This window comes from Periplaneta americana, chromosome 13 (assembly GCF_040183065.1).
Source record: "Periplaneta americana isolate PAMFEO1 chromosome 13, P.americana_PAMFEO1_priV1, whole genome shotgun sequence".
NCBI lineage: Eukaryota > Metazoa > Arthropoda > Insecta > Blattodea > Blattidae > Periplaneta > Periplaneta americana.
This window is the reverse complement of record NC_091129.1, coordinates 35,580,839-35,606,387: the sequence shown is the minus strand read 5'-3', so window position 1 is coordinate 35,606,387 and position 25,549 is coordinate 35,580,839. Positions and strand designations below refer to the sequence as shown.

The window sequence follows — 25,549 nt, the reverse complement described above, 5'->3', positions numbered from 1 at the left end:
TAAGGCAAGGGAATAATAGTGAAAAAGGATAAGATACAAGAAATAACCAGAGAGTGATAATAAGTAGTGATACAAATATAATAACGAAAGTGAGAATGGAAAGGTAATGAAACTGTAGAAACTACTTCGTCTGAAAATATACAGAGTAGATCAATGGGAATAAGTGGTTAGTGAATGTTAGTGATTCACGTGAATAAATAAGTTAACAACTATGGAAGAGTTCAACAAATATAAAAAATGGTGTGTGGATAAGCTTCAGGGCTTCTACCGCATTGTCTTGGTGTTATTGGCTGACATTTCGACCACTGTGTTGTGGTCATCTTCAGAGCAGTTGTTGGATAAGGAAATAGTCTGCCAGCTCATATATATATATATATATATACGAGCTGGCAGACTATTTCCTTATCCAACAACTGCTCTGAAGTTGACCACAACACAGCGGTCGAAACGTCAGCCAATAACACCAAGACCACGTGGTAGAAGCCCTGAAACTTATCCACACACCATGTACACCAGCTGCGGAAGCCTACACGAAGAAATATAAACAATGTTCGGAACAATTAATAAGAGATTGAGAGATGTAATTGTTTAGTTAAATGAGATTAGTAAGAATAAGATAGATAACTAGGAAAGGGAAGGGTAAATATAAAAAGAAGGGAGGGAAACAGAGGTGAGAGACGTGATAGAAAAGTGATCAGGGTCATTTATATGTAATAGCCGGATGTTTAAAAAGCGTAAGCAGAATGTTATGTATCCAAGGGAGTGATGGCACTGTATACAGAAATGTGAAGAGCCATCACGACCGATGTAAGCTGGTGGAATAAATATATCATACCATATCAAATCAATGCAGAATGACTACCTTCATTTATACATAAGAAATTAATGACTAAACTCGTTAATTTAATTAATTCCATACATTGGTTTAATTAAATCAATTAGTTGAATTAATCAATTATTTTTTTATTTATTACCAAAAAATTACATGTAATAGTAGAACGTAGCCTACTAAAATTAAAACTGTCTGTAACTTCACTATAACTGAGTTTCGGGCTTATTTAAAATGACCAAATCAGTATGCTCTTAAACTATGACCATAGAATCGTGGGACACTATATCTCTGGCTCATAATTTCCTGTAACAAATAAACATTAGGTAACCCAAGAGATTGTGGTTTATTCTACATAATCAGTTACTGTTATTGTCACTTTGACAACTGCTTCAGTTTTACAATATTTTCGGTTGAAATGGAGCAAAACATATAAATGCATATAATGCAAAATTTTCAGATACTGTGAGAAATTCTCGCATATTTTGTGGATATAAATTATTAAAATCATTTACATAAAGTTCTTGTGCCATTACAAAGAGCTAAGGCAAATATTAATTAAACTGTCTGTCATACCTGCAACATTGAGATGGATAAGAATTTGTAATATTGATTTAATTGTGTATGATGTATACTGGTAGCTCATTATTATAATTAACGGTAGCCTACAACTTAATTTTAATTTCAAATGAAACAGGACTTGTTCTGTTGATAATTCCATTGGATGACGCTAATTATGACGTAATGACATTTATTGCAATTGTATTTGGTAGTTTAGACTTAAAATATTCATTCATCAAGAGCACCGAATGGTATAATAACACGGATCTTTGTGTATTTATTTATAACTATTTCCAATTTAAACGTCTAATGCCGAAATATGTTGATAACAGAGTGAGTAAACCAAATACTCGAGAAGTAAATTCTTACGACAGTTTCCACATATTTTCTGTGCATTATTTACATTTTGTAAAATGTTCAAATTTTTCGAGAAATACAGTTTGATATCAACCGCTTATTTTTGGAACTTGCATTTTTGCATACCTGCAGGAAAGGAGCATACAAAGATAAGCAAGCCCAACTAGATAGATTCTTCTTTCAGAAGATGTTGGGTGCAAGCTGGAGTTTCCACACTGACACTGGCCTCTTAAACACTGTCACTTGACCCTGTTCCTTACCTCCTAACACGAACATGTAAAGAGGGACGGAAGGTTCTGTGCCAAAACAACTCAAGTCTTCTTCGTCCTCGAGTTCTTGGCCATGCCCAAACATCTGTTTCTCTGCCCGACTGGCACTGCTGGCTCTGGACTTTTTTCTTTTCTCAACTCCCATAGGATTTGAACTGCAAGGTGAGCCCAGTGCCAGGAACTGGGGTGGCACTCTCTCTACGCAACTGCTTCTGTTCGGAGTTGGAGCTCCTGGCGTCGTGGCCAGGGAGGGAGGCTGCGAACATGACGAATCTAAGCTCTGTAGCTCCATGAGCTCCTCCTGGTAGAACTGCCTGCTAATACTGCGCCCCGTGGCATCCTCCAGCACGCTATCTGGTGGGCTATTGAGGAGTCGAGCGTAGGTCTGAAAGTTCTGTTTATTTGGTGGGAAACAGCCATCATTTTCACTGGACGTGGGAGTAGTAACGTGCCACGATTTCCGCTGACCTGCTGAGGCTAAAATGGTCTGTATATCAGGTCCAAGGTAGTTTGGATTACAAAAACCAAATGGACCATCTCTAATTGGAGTCTTTGCTTTTCCATTTGACTTCGCTCCATGTTTTGCAGCTCCATATTCATCATTCTGCTGGTATGACAGAAACTGATTATCAATGGGGCTTTGTTTATTGCACATGCTATAGTTGCTTGCTGATGCTATGCGATTTACAGTCTCGATGCTTGCATAATCTGAGGTGGAGACTGTTTCATCGGAAGTTTCTTCCAATTCAGTAACAGAGTGACCAGCTCGAAACCTTACTGATGCAGATTTTGGAATGGAACTTATTTTGCCAACATTCTGGTACATGGGGATTGAAACATCTGCGTCGCCTGCGGCCAATAAATGTGAACTATAACTGTCGCTCCTCTTCTTGGCACTGTCTCCGAAGCGTGGCTGGAATTGTTGGTGAATTACAGAGAAGTCCCTGACATGACCGATAGACGATGGCGAAGGTTGCACATGTATTATGCGACCTTCACCACGGTTAGGAGACCCTTGAGAAGTGAACACATCTTCAGTCTCATTGTCATCGTCTGTATCCACAAAAACAAGCCTTGTTACTTCCACTGGCGTGAGAACTGGGGTGGGAAGTGACGAGATGGCTCCAAAATTGGGTACTGAAATAGGGTTTCTCGGAAGAGAGCCGCACTTATCACTTACTGGAGCAACCGACACCTTCTTTCTCGCACTTGGAAGACCTTTGGAACATCCACTATGGTGCTTGACAACAGGTGCGACCACTGCACTCTCGGGTACTTGGAACTCCTCTGTGGCACTGGGAGAATTTGCAGAAGAAAGTTCATGCTGTCTTCTTCTAGATATGATATTGGCACTCTGGGATTTGACCATCATGTTCTTGCTGGGAGTTCCTTGATCCATACCCTCTTGGGACATAGACTCACTGCCGGAACATTGCTGATGGAGGAGACTTTCTGTGCTGTCATCGCGGCTGCTGCTACTCAGCACACTGTAACTGCACTTATGATGACTTAGCCTAGACAGATTGATCTGCGACAATTTTGATATTTCACGGAGAAAGCTGTTGGCGGCCTGCGTTTGTCCTGACGGTGTGGAGGCTGCTGCACCGCCTTGCTGGGCACTGTAAGACCGCCTGCTGGACGCACTGCCATTGCTCACACCAGAATCCTGCTCCATGCCAACACTGTTGCCGTTGGTAGAGCTGCCGTCCACGTAATTTCCAGGCGTGGGTCTGAACACGTATTTCCTCTCGCAGGGTGAGACTCTGTTGTTCGGGTGGTAGGATGAGTGGCGAGGGTTTAGATTGGTGCAGCGGTCCACTGAGCCACCACCTCTGGAGCGATGACTACGGAGACCATGAGAAGATGCCGATGACATACCGCTGGATGTGACTAGCGGTGTGTCACCAGACTGGTTGTTGTAGGAAGAGTCTTGCAGGAGTAATTCAGACACAGCTAGGGCCACACTCTCTGCTCGTGGCTGTGGCCTCGGACCTTGGATCTGCAGGCGCTCCCATGTCTCTGTGCCTGAAGTATGAAATAAGATATATTACAATAATGGCAAAATAAGAAAAAAAATTATTTTAGCATGTCTGACCTGAAACGAGTGGGCCCAAGTTCAAATCCTGGTTGGGATATGTTACCTGGTTTAGGATTTTTTCAGGGTTTTCCCTCCATCCATTAAGAGCAAATGCTGGGTAGCTTTAGGTACGGGACTCTAGGCTCATTATCTTTTCACTCAGACGTCAGATAACCATCGCAGTTGATAAATCGTCGTAAAATAATCATAAAATAAACCAATTAAGAAACAAAGAACTTGTTACATTATACCGACGTACATTAAAGAAGATTCGTTCTCAGTGGTCTAGTGATTACTCTGTTTCCGATGTTCAAACTAAAAGCCATAGAAAAAGTCTTTGATGGTATCAGGAACTCTATAGTAGGTGTGGTCAAACTTATGTAGACAAGGGCCAAATGAAAACCCAGAATTTTTAGGTAGAAATTTCCTTTCTTCTTCTTCTTCCTCTTCTTCTTCTTCTTCTTCTTCTTCTTATTATTATTATTATTATTATTATTATTATTATTATTATTATTATTATTATTATTATTAAAGGTAAAAGGTAAAGGTATCCCCGTAACATGCCATGAAGGCACTTGGGGAGCATGGAGGTAGAGCCCCATGCTTTCCATGACCTTGGCACTAGAATGAGGTGGTGTGGTCAGCACCACGCTCTGACCACCTTTTACCCCCGGGAAAGACCCGGTACTCAATTTTATAGGAGGCTGAGTGAACCTCGGGGCTGTTCTGAAAGTGTGGCAACGGGATCGAACCCCGGACCTTCCAGTCCGTAGCCGTAAGCAGCTGCTCTGCCAACTGAGCTACCTGGCTATATATATATATATATATATATATATATATATATATATATATACTGCAGCCAGGTAGCATGTAGAGTAATCTACAATCGTTCATGTGCTGTTTGTTATTATTATTATTATTATTATTATTATTATTATTATTATTATTATTATTATTATTATTATTATTCGGACCAATATATGAAGGGTATTAGAGGGATTCGGATTCATCTCACCACTCATTTTCAACATTATTTTATAAGGATAAAGTGAAAGTTAAATAATTAAGCACACCCATGCCAGAATTTAATACTGGTAGCCCATGTGTATAAACATCAATGTACCAAAGTTGATAATTAGTTGGTGAAAATTAAACCCAGAAATGTACAGAAAGAACAAATAACATCAAGTTCTTAGAATAGATCCTAATGTAAACAAATTGTGACCATCAGCAGAAACCAGACCTATACACACCAGACCAATAGGCCTAAGCTTGTTTTACATTTGTACGGGGATTTAGACGTGCACTAGGATGACTCTTAATTTTAAACTTTCGAATTTTCTTTAGGATACCTTTAAAGTTACTGGTATTAGATATAGTACCTACAAATAAAAATCGTGTGAAGTTTGAAGTCAATCTGATGAAGGTACGTAGTAGCGCATCTTTCCTCAAGATTGGCCAAATAGAGAGTGTTATTAGAAGTTGAATTTATGACTTGTTGTTTGTGGTAAGTGTGTGATTGGTAGGTGACAGTTAAATTATCTGGATTCTAAAAACATATTAGAGATTTCCTGTTTACTCAATCGGAAAAAAGTGTATTTAAATGAGTGAAATTATAGGGAGAGAACATATGTTGCATAGCTTCGACTGGGTGAATCCTACCCACCAAGTGACAATTGTGGCAAATATGTACTGTACTGGTAGTTGGAATTGCGTGGTTACACTGTTGTGATGGTGATGGAGATTGATATGATTTAACGTTTATGATTGAAAAATAATATAAAATGGAAACAATAAAGTCTGATTCGTTGTTTCTCTTAAGTAGGAAAAAATGAGAGACAAATAGTGGGTTCAAAATTGCCTTGTAATGACCAAGTTTTAAAAGTGTTATTCTACAATATACATAAAGTAAAACTGAACATACGTTCTATTGCATATGTGGTTATGAAAGAAGTGGAAGTGTTTTGGCAGAAAGCACAAATTCCTACAAGAAAGTTTCAATACAATGTCTAAAAACTGGAGACAATGTATAAAGAGTAAAAAGTGTTACAAAAGAGTTCTAAACGTAGATCTCAACTTCAGGAACAATAATAGAAGGTATTTCTGGAAAAATTAGATGATCTTTTCAATTACACATGCTGATGTCCTTCAAATGATCGCCATTGAAGAAGACCGCAAATTTATTCTAAATCAAAGGAAGAAAGGTAGACCACGCTCAATGATAGGAACATATCGTGTATTGATGGAAAAAGATATAAAACGTAACCTATGTCAGCAACAGAAAGAATCCAGGCTATCACAGTGGCTCAGTAAAATGACAGTACAAAGTAACTTTTACTGCTAATTCTAAAAAATGGAAATATTGTTAATTCAATGCACAATATTAATTATTAATTCTCATGATAATTACATTCATAGCGCAAATAACACAAATAATAAAGCTTCTATGCGGATGACGTGAATATGTTAGGAGAAAATCCACAAATGTTTAGGGAAAAAATACGGAAATTTCACTTGAAGCAAGTAAAGAGATAGGTTTGGAAATAAATCCCGAAAAAACGAAGTATATGATTATGTCTCGTGACCAAAATATTGTACGAAATGGAAATATAAAAATTGGAGATTTATCCTTCGAAGAGGTGGAAAGATTCAAATATCTAGGAGCAACAGGAACAAATATAATTGACACTCAGGAGGAAATTAAACGCAGAATAAATATGGGAAATGCCTGTTATTATTCGGTTGAGAAGCTTTTGTCATTTAGTCTGCTGTCAAAAATCTAAAAGTTAGAATTTATAAAACAGTTATATTGCCGGTTGTTCTGTATGGTTGTGAAACTTGGACTCTCACTTTGAGAGAGGAACTGAGATTAATGGTGTTAGAGAAAAAGATTCTTAGGAAAATATTTGGGGCTAAGAGGGATGAAGTTACAGGAAAACGGAGAAAGTAACACAATGCAGAACTGCACGCATTCTATTCTTCACCTGACATCGTTAGGAACATTAAATCCAGACGTTTTAGACAGGCAGGGCATGTAGCACGTATGAGCGAATCCTGAAATGCATATAGAGTGTTAGTTGGGAGGCCCAAGGGAAAGAGATCTTTAGGGAGACCGAGACGTAGATGGGAGGATAATATTAAAATGGATTTGAGGGAGGTGGAATATGATGATAGAGACTGGATTAATCTTGCACAGGATAGGGACCGATGGCAGGTTTATGTGAGGGCAGCAATGAACCTGCAGGTTCCTTAAAAGTATTTGTAAGTAAGAAAGTAAGAACTGTTACACTACACTAGGCTTACTGTTAAATATAATGAATATTACCAGAATCAAGTTTATGTCACATTAACATGAACTTGCACATAATTTGTTCAAAAACTGCTTAAAGTAACTGAATAAATAGTATATATTTCTGACATACACCGGTTTTTATTTACAGAGGGAAGAGAACATAATGAATCTCTTCATTCACAGAAAATGATTGGATTCAAGTTGAAGAACCTGATCCAAGCAACAGCAAGCCCCTTCAATCTAACGATTTATGTCTAACTGATGACCCCATTGCTTTACAAGAAACAAAATGAGCTAAAATACAAGTAATCACGCCAAAACACTTGATAAGTGAAAAGTGAGTGTTCGTGATGCTGTGAAATATTGTCTGCAAAACAGAAGCCATAAGTTATGACTTGAGTGACGTTATTATAAGCCACAGTTCGATAACACTATGTTGTAAGCATTTACAAAGTGAATTAAGTACAAAGCTCTTTAAAAAATTAAATTGGCTTAAATTTGATCACCGTTCATTGAGATGGAAAAATCCTTCTGGCTGTTATCAGTAAGGACCAAATAGATAGGCTTTCAGTGATCATAACTTCCGATGTAATGAAACAATAGATAAGATTACTTGTAATTGCATGCAGTGTATCAATTACCAGAAGAGTAGAAAATCATTGGAAAAGTGCAAGTGCTCTATTTTGATACAGCAATAGCTAATACAGTTCGTTTTCAAGGTGCTTGTGTGTTACCTGGACAGAAATTAGGAAGAGATATTCTCAAACAATTTTGAAGGGCCAGTTATTTCAATTTTGAAGAAATTCCAGGGAAGTTGGTCTAAAATAAATGCATTTCAGTTGAAACTAAAATACTGTTGCTCTGAAATGTTCAAAAAGTCTAGAAGGAAATACCAAAAAGTTATCAGCTGAACCGAAGTTCTAAGATCAATATTTAGTAAAAGAAAATTTTATTTCTCAAGATTCGAGGAGATTTTTGAATGGTTTTCAATAAATTCTGACTTCTTGAAAACACGTCCATCATGGGAAAGTAACGAGTATTTCCAGGAAGGGCTACATATCGCAAAATATTTTAAAGAGCTGTAAATGACGCAGCAGAACGGGGAGTGAAACTGATGACAGACTACAACAATGTGCTGACAACAAAAGAAGAAGAAAAACATTTCATTCTGCAAACTGTGTCCGAAATAATGCCACCAATATTCAGTTCTGAAGAAATCTACTTCATTTAAAGACGTTTAAGGAAAATAGAAGCCTTAATGGTGAAGGATAACACAAAAAAGTTATATATATAACTCCGCCTTCCAGGCGCCCCAACCTCAGAAGTGGGTTACAACTAAGCCATGGCCAAGAGAGAAGACCAGAAATGTCGAAAAGACAACCTGGTGGCATTGGATTTTGACTTCTGATTGAATAGGAAAAACTTAAGGAAATGTTTAAAACTTTAATTTCAATGCATCACGTCTTCTTATTACCCAATCCCTCACATTTTTTCAGGGAATTATTTTCTCAATAATAAGTGTAACAATTCTAGGGGCTGTATTTAAATTTTTACGAAAAGTAAAAATCCACCTATATGACTAAGAGCCATCCTACTGTGCACTACTTCTCTGTATGTAGAATGTCTTGAGTCAATGACACGTGGTTAATGTTTACATTAGGACCCAAATTAAGAGCGAACAGACTGTATGTAACTGTGATGAAAAATATATGCCTACTGTGGAAGTGAACTGGCCTTGCGGATTTTCAGAGCAAATAGCTTATGTTGTATATAACAAAAAACTACAATATCATATTGGTGGAAAGTTCATAGTTTTTTCAGAAAAAACATTTTTCCTCAAATGTTTAACAACCTTTTATTCGGTAACTATAGCCAGTAGGATGGTGAAAAAAATGTTATGTTTTATTTAATGACGGTTGCAACTGCCAAGATTATATCAGCATCACTGGTGTGCCGGAATTTTGTCCCGCAAGAGTTCTTTTACATGCCAGTAAATCTACTGACATGAGCCTGACGCATTTAAGCACACTTAAATGGCATCAACCTGGCCCAGGATCGAACCCGCAACCTCGAGCATAGAAGGCCAGCGCTATACCAACTGCACTAACCAGACCGAGTGTAGGATAGTGATTTTTGTCCATATTGACAGGAAATCTAATAAAGAATAATTTATCCCTCTGGCGTATTTAAATAGCATGGACGGTTTTCGTCTCAATTTAATTTTAAAAACATCTAATTTCAAGCTATTGCATGACGCGAACAGGTTGCAATGTCGTGCCAGAGAACAGTTCATATAGAGAGAGACACACTTACTTACTTACTTACTTACTTACAAATGGCTTTTAAGGAACCCGAAGGTTCATTGCCACCCTCACATAAGCCCGCCAGCAGTCCCTATCCTGTGCAAGATTATAGAGAGACATACTGAATTCATTAACCTCTTACATCTGTATCATGAGAAGATTGTATTAGCGGCGATGTTGCTGGACTGCTGAAACTTCAAACTTAATTTTCTAACTAACCGTGCATTTAATCACAAAACATAATACAGGCTTTCTATTCATTAAAGTTTACCCTATCGTCCCTTTCAATTAGGAAGACGGACGGTGTTACAGATCTGGTGCATATAATGAAACAATGAAAATGCACGAAGACATGAAAGAAACACAATGGATTATTATTATTATTATTATTATTATTATTATTATTATTATTTTCACTACAGGCAAGTTGTCGTCAGTCACCATTGTGATTCATCTGATCATCATCTTATCTATATATATAATTTGAACTGGTAATGGAAATTACAGGACAACGGCTGAACGGATTTCAATAAATGACCCCTCATTTTGAAGCTTGGAACCCAAAGTTTTTCATAAAAATAATAGTTTTCAGTAAAATGTCAGTTTTCCTACATAATTTTCCTATTTTCAAAAATCCATCTTTCGTCAGTTTTGAGAACTAATTTCATTTCAAAATAAAATAAAACACATACACAACAATAAACAATAGGCTATTACACGAAGGCCATGACCTGCAGGATTGCTGACATATTTAGAGTTCAAATTCAATTGGTTATTAAAAGCTTCAAGACTCATTACAAATAATTTACAGGTCTGATTCTGCGGTGTGTAATTTTCTGAGTACAGCTCTGTATTGGATATTAAAATCTACAAAACTTGAGGTGGTTTGAGGACATTATTACCATTAGAAATTAATTATTATAGTTAATGCCATGATGTTAATATAATATAAACTACAAAACTTACGTAAGATAATAATATTGTTATTAAAAATCAAATATTTGGTTAAAAAATTCCATCAAATTCGCTTTATAATTCGAACATTTTGTATTGCAAAATCGTCGGAATCCGCTCAATCCTCGTTTCACCAAATATTTTTATAGTTATTAATCAAGTGGGGTTGGGTCTTTTTCATATATTTAATAGTGATATGGTGTAGATTCAGTATTGGCTCGAGAGAGCGCAAAAATTACAGTTCCTAAGGAAAGACAGTATTACTTACTAATAAAATTTTGTAGTCTCCAGATCATTTCAGCAAGATCTCTTAGCAGGATAAAATGATTTTACCCTCTACATTTCAGGCTTTACATGCAGTAGCTATACCAAGATGCTATGTCTATTGTTCGAAAGCATAGCAAACCTGACTTTCTTTAACTTTCACCTACAATCCACAATGACCTGAAATAGCTATTGCTTTACTCCCACATGAAAAACCCACTGATCCTCCTTACGTTATTACTTGCGTTTTCGCGTTGAAACTCAAAAACTGAAGGTGGATAGGTTCAAAAAAAAGTATTTGGCATAAAAAAAACATTCAGAGGGAGTATGTTTCATTATTATGGAAGCAAATAACTTTCAAAACGTCTGGTATTTTTCATTGAAAATAAATCTGAAAAATTTGTATTTGAACGTCTAACAAACTTAGTTTGCAGCATTTGCTGCACAAGCCACTAGTATAGTATGTATTTGCTGTATTAATTTATAAAGTTTCAGTACCGGTAGCAATTTTCTCACTCTTACTTGAAATTTAATACTGACATATTGATTGTCTCCTGGCATGGTTGAACTGCATGGTTGAATTACATAACCCAAATGATAACTCTTTCAGCATTTTAGCATTTAGCAGTAGCTATAATTCTGCACGCATAAGGCAGTAAGGAAATACTGTAATCCCACTTTATTTGGGAATATAGGCTATTGATGATAATCACTTTCATGTGTTAAATATAAACTAAGTTTGTAAATACCTAGTTGAATAGTTTCAGCTTACAAACAAACATTCTCATGGGGATAGAAAAAGAAGTTAATATTTTTCTTCCACCATGTAAATAATGTCAAAACTTAAATAAATTTTGGCTACTCTAGCATAATTACAAGGACCGTAGAAAAAAGTTTTCCTGAGGCCATTTACAGAAAGAAAATATATTTTCAATGGAAAAATTTATTGGAACAGATACAACTGTTGAGCTATTTTTCAACATGTTCCCTACCAGAATTTTTAGATATTTGTCATGCCATAGAATCGACTGAGATGTGTAGAGGGCTGCCACACACTGGTTCCGATCCCAGGTGGCAGACTTCTATGACACAGGGATACAAAATTTGATTCCATGCTATGACAAATGTCTCAGTTCCAGTGGGGAATATGTTGAAAAATAGCTCACAATTGCTGTTCTGTTCTAATAAAACTTTCCATAAAATTGTTTTCTTTCTGTAAACAGCCCAAGGGGAACTTATTTTTTTTTACAGGCTTCGTAGTTACTTGGGACCGGATTTTTATGTAATTACATACAGTATTATATTCCGTTCAACCTAACCGTATATAAATAACAAATCTTTGCAAATCTTGTATTTACCATTAATATATTAAAATCTGATACTACATATTTACCCCACATTACATATTATGGCTTGGTATTACATAAAGCTACATATTTAGGGGTTTTATTCATTTTTACTTCTCTAAAAGGAAAAAAAAAACTTCTGCTAGGGAAGTTTACAATTTGAAATACACAGATTTAAAAAGTCTTTTTACCTACCCAATAAAGGATATATTTCGAGACGAAGCATAACGTCCTTAGTTCCAGGAAGTAATAGAGGCACTCACCTCTACCGCCCACTGTAAATATGAGTGAACAAAATGCAACCTTTCTCATACAGCTACCTTATATTGTAAAAATCACTCAGAAAGTAGCGTTGCCTTCATGCAGTGGAGTGGGACGAGGATGACATGATTTGTCTCGAACTATAATTGTTCTGCACACGTCTTAACAAGCCGTTCCCATGCAATTGCAACCTTACGCACCCTCTTCCTAATCCTTCCAGGGAAAACCTGTGTCAAGTCTGACATGAGCCGCAATAAAGTAGCCGACTTTTGAAAAGAAGCTGGAGTAAAGGAACAAATTGGAAAGATGTTGAAAGATTAAAATAAATAGCTTTTCAGGTTATTGCTTGACCTCTTTACTTTATATTTTGTAGACCTATATGGAAATGGGATTTTCCGAGCAATTAGAAAGTATGGTTCTCGGCTGGAATAATCCTACCCTTCTGATTGGGACAGGAATGCCACTTTTCAAACAACAGTTTGTAAATACCTATAGTTTGAGGTTTTAGTAGGTACCGGTACTTGGTTTCTTACAGGGAGCAGCTAAAATGCATGTGTCCCACATCTCCTCTTATTTTCTCCTAATCCAGTAAAGTGAAACAGTGCTTGCAGTACTGTTGTGTCATTCATTTCACTCAGTTCTCTAGTTTCAGTACTTACAGTATAAAATGCAAGTGAGTTTATCTACTGCTTTTAACTAACTAAAATGGCCCCTGTATCTTCAACCCTAACGAAAAAATAAAATCATGGATTGTGATGAACAGTAGCGATGTTAATTTTTATGACTTCATGTCTTAAACCAGTGGTCAGTAAAGTGTTTATTTTATTGCACTTTAACAGCAATTGCAGAACATTAAAAATGTATAAAGCATGTGAGTATATATTTAAATCAATGAGCTGGAGCGTCATTGTAATTAGTAATTACTAATTATTATGTAATTAGGCCTACATAATGCTTACCACTGCTTTATGCTCAGTCTTACCTATCCTATACCAGCCAGATATTGATATTAAATATTTTCATGATTTTACATATTTTGTTACATATTCAGCTTATTTTTCTTACATAAATATGTACATATTTCACACCTTGATATTACATAAAAATCCGGTCCCTAGTAATTATGCTCGAGTGGCCAAAATTATAATAAGCACTTGTTTCGGCATTATTAACATGGTGGAAGAAAAAAAATAACTTTTATCTGCCTTCATGACAATGTTTGCTTGTTAATGGTAGCCATTTCCAGAACTAGTTTGGTTCTTGCTTCTTACGGTTTCTTCAGTTGTATTTCTGGGGGGGGGGGGGGGGGGTGCTTTTGTGTTGGGTAGTGTGGAGTCAAATAGTCTACATGTTCTGAAATTCAGTTGTGTATTGAGGATTTATTGTGGGTATGTTTTTGTGTGTCTGTATATTTCATACTGTTCTAGTGTGTTCAGTATCTGGTTTTTCGGTTGGGTAATATGTAGAATTTCCATGTCTGTTTCATGTTGCTGTAGCTGTGGTTGGCATTTGTGATGTGTTCTGCGTATGTGGATGTGTTGTTGATTTGGTTATGGCTGTGTTGTTTTCTTTCTGACATGTTTGAAATGATCTCCCTGTCTGTCTGATGTAGAAGTCGTTACAGCTAAATTGCATGTGAGTTTGTGTATGCCTGTTAGGTTGTTGGTACAGAAACAGAGGTGGTAAGTTTTCCTCCATTTGTCTGCAATAAATTAAACCACAAAGCTTTCCAAATGTATCGTAGTTTGTGTGAATTTTTCATTCTTTTCAGAGAAATTAAATACAAAATATAGTTTACTAATAATAAAAATATCAACAGCATAAAACGTTTTGTTATTTTCATTACCTTTTTAAAACCATGACTTAATTTTCAGCAATTAATATGAAAGATTCTTATGCAGACATGCACTTACCGAAGTGAAATCTCCAGAGCTCATTGGTCGGATGTCCTTCCCTTTCACCCCCAAATAACAGCATGGAACTGGGCAATTTGCAAGCTGCGTGGCTATGGAGGGCCCCGGGACCTGGCTTGGCTCTAATGTTGGTCCACATTTTGGCAACTATAATATATATTACAAGGATAATTATTCTCATGAAACATTCTTACCAACTAGACAGCTGAGACTAATTCTGCCATAAATAGGCCTGGTTATTTAAATTCTCTTATTCAGATTATAATATGAAGTTAACGAACATTTTTGTTTCCAAGGTGTCAGGAAAACTACATTGTTATATAATGTACCTACCTAATATTTTTATGTAATTTCTTTGAAAACACAGAGACAAAGTGTTGAATTCCAACTTTTTCCCCTGAGGGGATTTATACTACACTGGGAGGAGTGGGAACGACAGCAAAATAAACAATAATTCAGATCTTACCTAAAACAGTGACAGTTTATGTAAATGGGAACATGGGGATCAGTTAAATAAATAGAGCTTTCATTCATTTAAACTTGTTTTAAATACTAAAATGTTAATACATCTTGATTACACAACTTTTAACACTGTATCACTTCGGAATATATATGATAAGAACTTTCTTGTGTTAAATTTTAACGTACCTTGTTAACATGTTTCGACCTATTTTCGGTCATCTTCGGAACTGGTCGTTGTTGGTCTTGGCGCCTCTTGTTTCCTGTGTGGGTGCGTTCGTAGTGTAGAGTCAAAGAGTGTATGTGTTTTGAAATTGAGTTGTGTGTTGAGAATATAGTTGGGATGTGTTTTCGAGTGTCTGTATATTTCATATTGTTCTAGTGTGTTTAGTTTCTGGCTTTTTGGTTGGATGTGCAGTATTTCCATGTCTGTGTTGATGTCTCTGCAAGTGTGGTTGGCATTTGTGATGTGTTCCGCATATGTGGAGGTGTTTTGTAATTTTGTTATGGCTGTGATGTGTTCTTTGTAACGTGTTTGAAATGATCTGCCTGTCTGTCCTATGTAGAAGTTGTTGCAGGTATTACATTTGAGTTTGTATACGCCTGTGTGGTTGTATTTGTTTGTTTGTGTACTGCACATCCAACCAAAAAGCCAGAAACTCAACACACTAGAACAATATGAAATATACAGACACATGAAAACACACCCCAACGATATTCTCAACACACAACTCAATTTCAAAACACATACACTCTTTGACTTCACACTACGAATGCACCCACACAGGAAACAAGAGGCGCCAAGACCAACAACGACCAGTTCCGAAGATGACCGAAAATAGGTCGAAACATGTTAACAAGGTACGTTAAAATTTAACACAAGAAAGTTCTTATCATACATATTCCTAAAATGTTAATATAGACATTTACTTAAAAATGTTAATATTTTTATGTTGTTATTTTCTAATGCCAAGCATTTGACAATAAAGCCATTTGATCTCTTGCACTCCAATATTTTTCAAAGATATTATCATGGTCAGCCACTGAAGCACAGATTTTGAGGTGTTCCGAATCCATTTCTTGGTTTGAGTTGCACAACGGTCAGTTGATTCTGTACTATTAAAATAGTTCCTGCCTGGAGATCTGATTGGGGGACTATTTTACCTCCTGATAATTTTACCTTAATGGTACTCATTTCATATTGGAGTAGTTAAATGGCACGCTGTAGCCGATTTAAGTGAACACCATATTTTAACGTTTTGGTGGCTACTTCATTTACACACAACCCCCAGAATGTCTGGAGGACCACACCTGCTGTTGGTCGACGGATCCATTGGACCTAGCTAGGAGATCTTGTTGATCACCAGCTTTCCCTCCTTAAGCCACTGGAGGACGATTTTAGTGCCATAGCAGTCAGCACTAGAAACAGAAAAGTAGAAAGAGGAGGAAGGAAAGGGAAATGAACCCCTAGGCCTCGAATGCTCTAATGCTGTCGGGGTCGAAGAAAGTAAGAGTTCAGTCAGAGGACTGGATAGGAAAGGGTAAAGAGGGAATTAGGTATTGAATAGAGGAAAATTATACCAAATTCAGTCATTAACTCATCAAGCTGACCAGTGCTAATTGATGAGTAGCCCTTCCCTTTAGTTCAGCTTGTAAAGTTATGCTTACTAACAGCTGCACCACGGGAAGGTAGGGATGGGACATTGGTATTTGTCCAGGTTGGTTCCTTAAAGCCTTCAATGGGAAGGATTAATGGCTCTCCCCCCCCCCCCTGTATCCGACAGATATCCTAAATGTACATGCTTAATTACTCATAATTTTATTATACACCGGTATGTGAAATCTACATCTAAATTATTAGGCTAATAGAATGGCTAATAGAACCCTTCTTAGTTCCCTTATGTAGGTACTATGAACTTTGTACATTTTGTGTCAAATAAGGTTCTTTTGCATGTCGTAGGCCTATACTATTCATTGATCTTTATTACTTATTCTAACAGTTAACTTTAGATCCAATGACAATCATGGTAACCATACACTCACCAAGAACGACTCCAATAACTATAAGAAATTATATTACATAATTCTTCTTTCTTTCTCTTTTATTCTTTCTGTCTTTCTCTCTTTGTTGTTGGTTTAACGTTCACATAATTCAATGTAGCATAAAATATAAAACATGGTGAATAAGAACTGTCCTTCTGTGTAAAATTGTTAGTACATAAAGCCGATGTTAGGTGTCCTTCTTACATAAATCGCCTAATTTTAGTATAAGTAGTAATTACTCACAAATTAAATGAAACAAATGCGTATATTCCAGTAGTATTTATAATGTTTTTAAAGGGATCTGATATGAATAGGCCTACTCCAATTGTTTTTTGAAGAGTTTCAATGTCAATATTTTTAAATGCATTTCACACAGTTTATAAAATGCACTACACCAGGTCCTATCGAAATATAACCAATCATATTTAGTTTCCCGTTGTTTTGTACATTTATTAACTCACTAGTAACATTTCGAGTTGTCCACATTTCTATTCCAAATTATCTACGTTCCTGGTTTAACTACTTATCCTCCAGTCATAATCTAAACACCAGGTCACAGGAGAGCCGAATCCTAGCAATTCCTCCTCATCCTCTTTTACTGTCTCAGTTCCTCATGAATGGAATTCTCTACTTCAGAAGATTAGGTGCTGCCAGACAATAACTACTTTCAAGAAAGGGCTAAACTATTTTCTTATGGACGTAGTCAAATTGAAGTTATAATTATAAACGTGAGTTAATAATTTCATTATATTTAGGTATTATTATTATTATTATTATTATTATTATTATTATTATTACTACATAATTATTTTACTGGTGTGTTGGGAAGGTAAAAGGAATTGTTATTGTACGGTATTATATCGTCCCTCCTCTAGCAAACTAGCGAAAGTGAAAATAAGCGCCCCTGCACTTAAGGTCTATATTGTACTTAGTACTTAGTACAATATAGACCTTAAGTGCAGGGCGCTTATTTTCACTTTCGCTAGTTTGCCAGTGGAGGGACGATATTAATTATGTATTATGTATGGTATTTTATTATATTAATTATGTTTTGTTTATAGTACCGGTAATGTAGTAATTTTGTATCATACCGGTACTGGTTGAGTAGAAGACAAGGCCTTAACTATGTCAGTTATTATTATTATTATTATTATTATTATTATTATTATTATTATTATTATTATTATTATTATTATTATTATTAACAGCAGCAGCAAGTAGTATAACATTACTAGATGAAGGCAGCATAGATGGAATTACCGGTTCATGGATTTCTGATTGTGAGATTTTACTTTCATTTAGAAAGTCAATTGAGAATTTTCTTCATTAAATGTAATGGATGCAATTTCCATTGACTCCTCAATGTGTCTTTTCATTTTAAGAAAAGTAAGCAGTGTCTGTTGTTTTGCTATCATACACTGAAATATTTTTATATTTGCTGTTTATACTGTAAATAAGTATTTCAGTAAACAAAAGTATTATATCTGTTAACAAAACACTGAAAACTGTGTCAATAAGAACACAGGCTACCTGACTTCATAACTGTAGCAATGAAGACTGAAAATTCAGATGGTTTAAATTTAAAAAAAATTAAGATCATCCAGCAGACTGAATTATGCTAATTGAGGCGGTCAGAAGCAAAGGGATGTAAATGCACTTAAGTTACTTTTCAGAAAATGTGATTAAAAGTTACTAAGCTTTCGTAAATTCCGTGAAGTTTTAATTTTAAATGTTAATGTGTGATATGGTTAAAAGATAAATCTGTTTACCACAGAAATTTTAAATGCTTTAGTTTATCCTGGATGCACTTAAATTTTTTTTTTTTATAAATGTTACTTACTCCCCTTTGCTTCTAGCAGCCTCAATTGTGTCCTAAAATCACATAAAAATGATCAACCTTAAAAAAACAACTACCTGAAAAATCTCACAACACAATTTATTTTAGTAGATGTAAAGTCAAATCAAATTGAAATATAATATAGTGTAAATTATATTTTTTTATTTTAAAAAGTCTGAAATCTCCGGGGAAGGCATTGTAGAATCTAGGTCGGGAAAATTCTTTCCCGAACAATTCCCTGAATTCTTTACTGGAGAAGAGACTGCTCGAGGATGTTAAAGACAGTGACATGGCTGGAATGGAGCCACAGTGCAATGTGCTTGGTAAGAAATCATGTAGCATCTGTCACTAGGGTTGCTAACCATAGTAGAAAATAGAAAATTGACAAATTATTCAATTCAGCTAGCAGTACTAAAACCAACTTCATTCTACACTTGGGCAATTAGGTTTAAATGAAGAGTCTTTTGAGACTTTCCCTCACGTAATATTTCAAACAAATTGTAAAAATTCCCTACATGAGTATAGTAGTTGAAAAATTGTCTGTGATTTGCAGTTCTGATTTGATTAGATGTTTCGTGCTCCTGTTTCAAACATCTATTCACTTACTATTCATAAGAGAAAATACTTTCAGCATGAGCTTTGCTGCCCGGTATGCTTACAACACAACTTACTACTTTTTTTTTTTTTCTAAATTTGTAACTCTAACATTGTTTGATTTTAAACTAGTATATTTCAGTGCATCTTTGGAACAACAGGCTCCATCATATAAATCACCTTCAGTCACGAAAAAATTAATTGTTTCAAATAGATTTTTACATTATGTAAAAACAAGGGAGACAAATGCTCGAAGAGAAAAAAAATACGGAAGTCGGGAGACTTAAAAATTAGGACTAAATACGGGAGATTCTGGGAAATACAGGAGAGTTTGCAACCCTATCTGTCACTCACTTTGAACCACATCGCAGTTTGTGGAAATACAATACTGTACTACGTAAAGCGAACAGGGGTGCTGGGAAAGAAAGCTGATGGGATGTCTCTAACAAATCTTCCGAAAAAAATATAGCTCTTGCATTGAAAAGGAACTCATTTTCTTTGACTTTGTAATTGTGCTTGTGCTCCATTGTAAAATATTATAGTGCAGAGTGCGCCAATATTTTTTTCAAAATATTTACAAGAAAAGTCCATTGATTTATTAACGGCCACATAACTATTAAAACAAGCCCGAAACAATATGATAGAGTTGAGGAGCTATTTTCGTGTACTGTTTTAAAAGAAGCAAAGGAAATCCCAAATTCCTGGAAAATAGACCTTGTATTCCAAACAACACGGCAACGTGATGTTAAGAAGTTCTTTGATGAACTGGCAGATGACGAACGATTACAGAACGCAGAAGAAAGGTTCCGAATATTTGTTTTTAATAGTTACCTGGACATTACAATTCATCAGCTTAAAGTACAGTTTGAAAGCATGAACATATCACCTAATTTCTCGCTCCTCCTCCCATCAAAACTCAGCACCTTAACCGAAAATGAAACGATCGAAAAAGCCAACAAACTTCAGGAATATTATGCTACAGATGTATCTCGTACTTTTCCTCAACGACTGATTAGTTTTCGATTCGTCAACAATAAAGGAACTAGTCGAATTATTAATTGTAGAAAATTCTGCTATTGCCAGCAGTATTCCTGATCTGTGTAGGCTACAGTTCTACAACTTTTCCTCACTTTACCAGTCATTACAGCAACTGTCGAATGCTCATTAAGCTAAAACTAACAAAGACTTAAACTGCGTATTACAATGTCGCAGATGAGACTCTGTTTATTACCTGTACTCACTACTGAAAGTGAAGAAAGCAGGAATACTGATGTCAACAAAGTCGCCAGTGAGTTCCTGTCAACGAAGCAACGAAGCTTTGAAAAATTGTAAGATAAGTCCGTTATTATTATTATTTGGTAAGTTCGAACTCACCACTGGTTGCGAAATCCAGCATTCTATTCCTATAATTCTGCCTTCCTCTTAATCTCCACACATGAGCCAGGTATCTTAAGATTGTCTATCATCTGATATCTTCTTCTGCTCCGAACTTTTCTTCTGTACACCATTCCTTCAAGTGCGTCCTTCAATAGACAATTTCTTCTTACCCAGTGACCCAGCCAATTACTTTTTTTCTTTCTGATCAGTTTCATCATTATTTCTTTCTTCACCCATTCTTTCTAGCAAGCTTCATGTCTTATTCTGTCTGTCTATTTCATCACTATACAATTTTGTTATTCTAGATTTAATTTGTAATTCAGTAAATATAAAATATTCTTTGTTTCTCTATGATAAATTATCTAGCTTTAATTATTCAGGTAATCTTTTCGTACTTTGATTTTATTGTAATTGTAAATTTAATACTAATTGTAATGTTATTTGTAATTGTAATTGTAAATTTAATACTAATTGTAATTTTATTGTTGATATTGTAGTTGGAATCTCCTGGTAGAGGGGCAGAGAAGGCCTGACGGCCTTATCTCTACCAGGTTAAATAAATAAATACTACTGCTACTACTTATTTCACACTCTCCATTCTTCTCCATATACACATTGCAAATGCTTCTAGTAGTGCCTCTTCACTTAGTCACTTAGTTTCTGCCCCATATACTACCACACTCAACACAAAGCATTTCACTAGTTTTTCCTTAGTTCTTTTTCCAGTGATCCGCAGAATATGCTCATTTTTCTATTAAAGGTTTCATTTGCCATTGCTATCCTCCTTATGGGTCATTCCATTATCGTGGGTGGGACATTTGCATTGTATTTTTTTCTGCTCATATGACAAATATTTAATTCAATAGGAACATAACAACAATATGATATGCACTCTTGACATTAAAATCTTCCATCATGTATGAATTTTAAAGAAATCTTTGCCTCAGCTTTAAAATTGTTCAGTTTTGAAATCTTGTCACAGTTGGGAGCAAAAATGTACACATTCAGGACCAGCTTTAAGCCAATTGGATCAATTTATCCCAATCGGGCCCCACACCTAAGAATAACATAAAAGAAGCTGATATAGATGGTTACACGCTTTGTGAAGAAATTGAGACACAGAAGTCAATTCTGTCATCTGAGATTAAAAACCCCATGAAAATGCTTGAGTTCCTTGCTTGCAACAATAGATCTATTGCATTTTCAAATTTATTTTCTCAAACTCTCAGCAAAAGTGGCGTTTGGGGAAATGAGTTTTTTTTTTTCAATCTTAAACTGATCAATGTAGCAAAAACATTTGCACAATTTGGTAATTAATTATGTCGATTGAATGTGAAATGAGCATGAATTTGAACTTACCGGTATACAAGATTCTAAAAAATACTTTGCAGAGAAAAAAGCAAGGAAGCTAACTTCTCATATTAAAGGCAGTGATGGTAATATTGCGTTTTTATTATCTATTCATTTTAAGTGATATTTGGAATTAATATAAATAAAAATATAAATTATTTTTTAACACTGCTGTTCTTAATTTTTTTATTATTTTTATTAAAAATAAATAATATTTTCATTAAGTCATTTCCCAGACATTAAAACAGGCGATTTTATATTTTTACTATTTAAAGATAATCAACATGTTATTTGTTATTTATTTGTACACTTACTTTTCATTAAATCACACCCCTCATTTCTCCTGAAAAAACAAGAGCTGAAGAGACTACAGTGGACCATAAGGGACTTTATGTTGTCAGCAAACAGCTGGATACATTAAGTAGATTGATTGATTGATTGATTGATTGATTGATTGATTTCATTAAATCACATGTACTTTCTAAATAAATATTTTGTTTTGATTGTATAATAGAGATATCTCTATAATAAATTTTATTTACTGTCATTGATTGTACAGTTCTTGTCTGTGAACATGGACCCACAAATAATGTTCCCAATTGGAGCCTTCAAATCCTAGGGTCGACCCTGCTAAGCATGACACTGTATGAAGTTTTAATAAAGTTTGTGAAATACTTGGTAAAAGAAATTCAAAATATTTTCAGACTGATACATGAGGAGTTGTACTTCACCATGATCTGCATAAAATAATAATAATTACATTTTATTTGCAAAATGTAAATTATTAATTGTTGTCATGGGTGGGACAGTCTAATGTCACATGATGTGAATTATTCAATTTATCCTCTCTCATTATATGTTCAGAAATTCACTGAAAATGCAATTTTTCACACAACTACAGTATTTCATTATTGATTGAGGAAGGACACACACAATTTGTTCATGTCTACTTGTGACACATCAGATTCATCAGTTCTGAAAACTTTCCCTGATTCATCAACTGTTCGCATGCACATTATTTTCACATTACCATCCTCATCTACATTACTTTGACAGATGGCTGCATACCTATGATTTGATATACAATTTTTCTAGTCTTATTAATAAATTTCACTAGCACAAAATGATTATGGGTTAATTTCATGAGTTGCTAATGCTGTTGTTCCTATACTATGTTCTTACAGTTTTCTGCAATCGTCATTTTTACATTCACTGTCTCTATCAGAATCAGGATAGTGTTTAAGTACCGGTACCTTTTATTTCACTAGTTCTGATAGATATTTAAAACTAATAATCAAGTTGCCACAATCATTTCCCTTGAAATAATGCAGTCAGGTCAGTCATGCACCGTTCATTTTCTAAATCACAGCAAATGATCTCTAAAAGTTCTATGCTATTAGAGGCAAAGTGCTGGACTTTCTTGTTGATGGAAACTACAAAGAAGCTAAAATTTGTGTGGAACTTACACAAAGTGTAGTATTCCACTTGACATAAGGATGTCCTTTGGTCGAAGTTCATAGAATTTTGATCAATTTATTTTGGCTGATGGGTGTTCTATTTTCAATACATTGTATGCTTTTTTTGACAGTAACAATCATGTGATGATTCTATAGTGCTGTAAATTAGGTTGACCAAATTCCCAAAATAGAAAAACGGGACAATTATTAAAGTTGACATTAATCAACATTTTATCTAAACATTCATTACCGGTATTACTTGTGTTTATATAATGTCAATGAGCAGATCCAGTTTTATTTATTTTAAAGTAATAAATACTACACTGTTCACAATAACTACAGGCTTAATAATTATACATAAAAGAATAGCATGGATACTTGGCTTAAGTCATTGTTAACCATTTTTTTATATTGCAACTAGTCTGGATTAATTAGATTAACTTATCTGTTTAAAAATATTTCAGGTTAATTGGACCTTACATCGTATTCATGTCACTGAACTTGTTTCATAACAAAATTTTTTGCATCATATTTTCTTTTAACTATTTTAACATTCTCCATGAAGATGAACTCTACGTACAATCAGCATCATATTTCTGTGATGAGTGAATTTGCTCTAGAAATGTTGGCCTTTCCTTCAGAAAACTATACAAGTCCATGCAAGACACATTTTTGAAATGACATTTTGTGATTAACATGGCCTTTATTGAATTCATTACGGTGACATCTGATAGAAACAATATAGAATTAATCAATGTTTTTACATGATTATTAAATAAAATAAAAAAAATAAATATTTCAACAATAATTTAGGGAAACGGAATCCCATTAAAAAAAAACGGGACATTTGGCATACCGACCATACTTTTCTCGGGATTGGGGACAAGAGGCTGAAAAAAGGGACAATCCCGTTAAAAACGGGATGTCTGGTCACTCTATAGTAAATTATTCTCTTGCCGGCTTTAGAATGTTCACAGATATCTTTGTTACTATGGGCTTGCCAATTGATATGATCTTGAGCATAAATCTCCTGAACTTCAGTAACTATATCATATCGACACCTGAATGCAAGAAATAGGTAACTCGAAATTTGCGTTTTTTAGTTATCTCTGTTATAGCATAGCAAACATTTCACATAATGTAATGTAAGAACTAGGCAACTGATCGAACGATACCAGCGACATCTATTTTCCAATGTAACAAATAGGTAAAAGAAAACGAAACATATTCCTCAGTGCAATAAATAGGTTAAGAGGCAATATCTCAAAATAGGAAAAATTGAGTTACCTAGTTCTTGCATTCAAGTGACGATATAATGAGCGAATATACTTTCTTGACCCTCTCTTTTGCTTGTATGAGGTACAGACAGTGCTGTCATGGAGGCCATATGGGGCCATACATCATATGGAAACCTACAATTTTTAAAATTAATCATATGGGGGGGAAAAAAAATTTGTCTTTGTAGCCATACAGCATATGGGTGCCTAAGTTTTGTACAGATCTTAGATCATTTTTTTTTTTTATTGGGTTATTTTATGACGCTGTATCAACATCTAGGTTATTTAGCGTCTGAATGATATGAAGGTGATAATGACGGTGAAATGAGTCCGGGGTCCAACACCGAAAGTTACCCAGCATTTGCTCATATTGGGTTGAGGGAAAACCCCGGAAAAAACCTCAACCAGGTAACTTGCCCCGACCGGGATTCGAACCCGGGCCACCTGGTTTCGCAGCCAGACGCGCTGACCGTTACTCCACAGGCGTGGACTCTTAGATCATCTCTTGCTGTTCCTAATATATTTTGTTTGATGTTCATAAACAAAAATTGTCCACCTCTGCAGCACTGGAATCCAGAATTATATAAAATAATGGTCGGAAAACAGAAGTGCTGCAAATACACACTCCAAGCTTCATCGCGACAAGTGTACATCTACAGTGGGGCTACATGGTATATTCTTTAAATCAGTCTTGTTGTACAATTAAAATGTAAAGCAAAACAATTTCTT

At 35.3% G+C, this 25,549-nt stretch overlaps 1 protein-coding gene across 1 annotated transcript in view; it reads right to left on the bottom strand.

Moving 5' to 3' along the window:
* Window positions 1–1,156: 1,156 nt before the first annotated feature.
* Window positions 1,157–25,549, bottom strand: part of LOC138711793 (uncharacterized) — a 554,979-nt gene continuing 530,586 nt past the window's right edge. The window contains exons 5-6 of the mRNA XM_069843022.1: window positions 14,427–14,573; window positions 1,157–4,041 (exon numbers count right to left, since the gene is read on the bottom strand). Coding sequence (XP_069699123.1) covers window positions 1,928–4,041; window positions 14,427–14,573 — 2,261 coding nt within the window. The 3' untranslated portion in view covers window positions 1,157–1,927. The remainder of the gene's footprint in view (window positions 4,042–14,426; window positions 14,574–25,549) is intronic.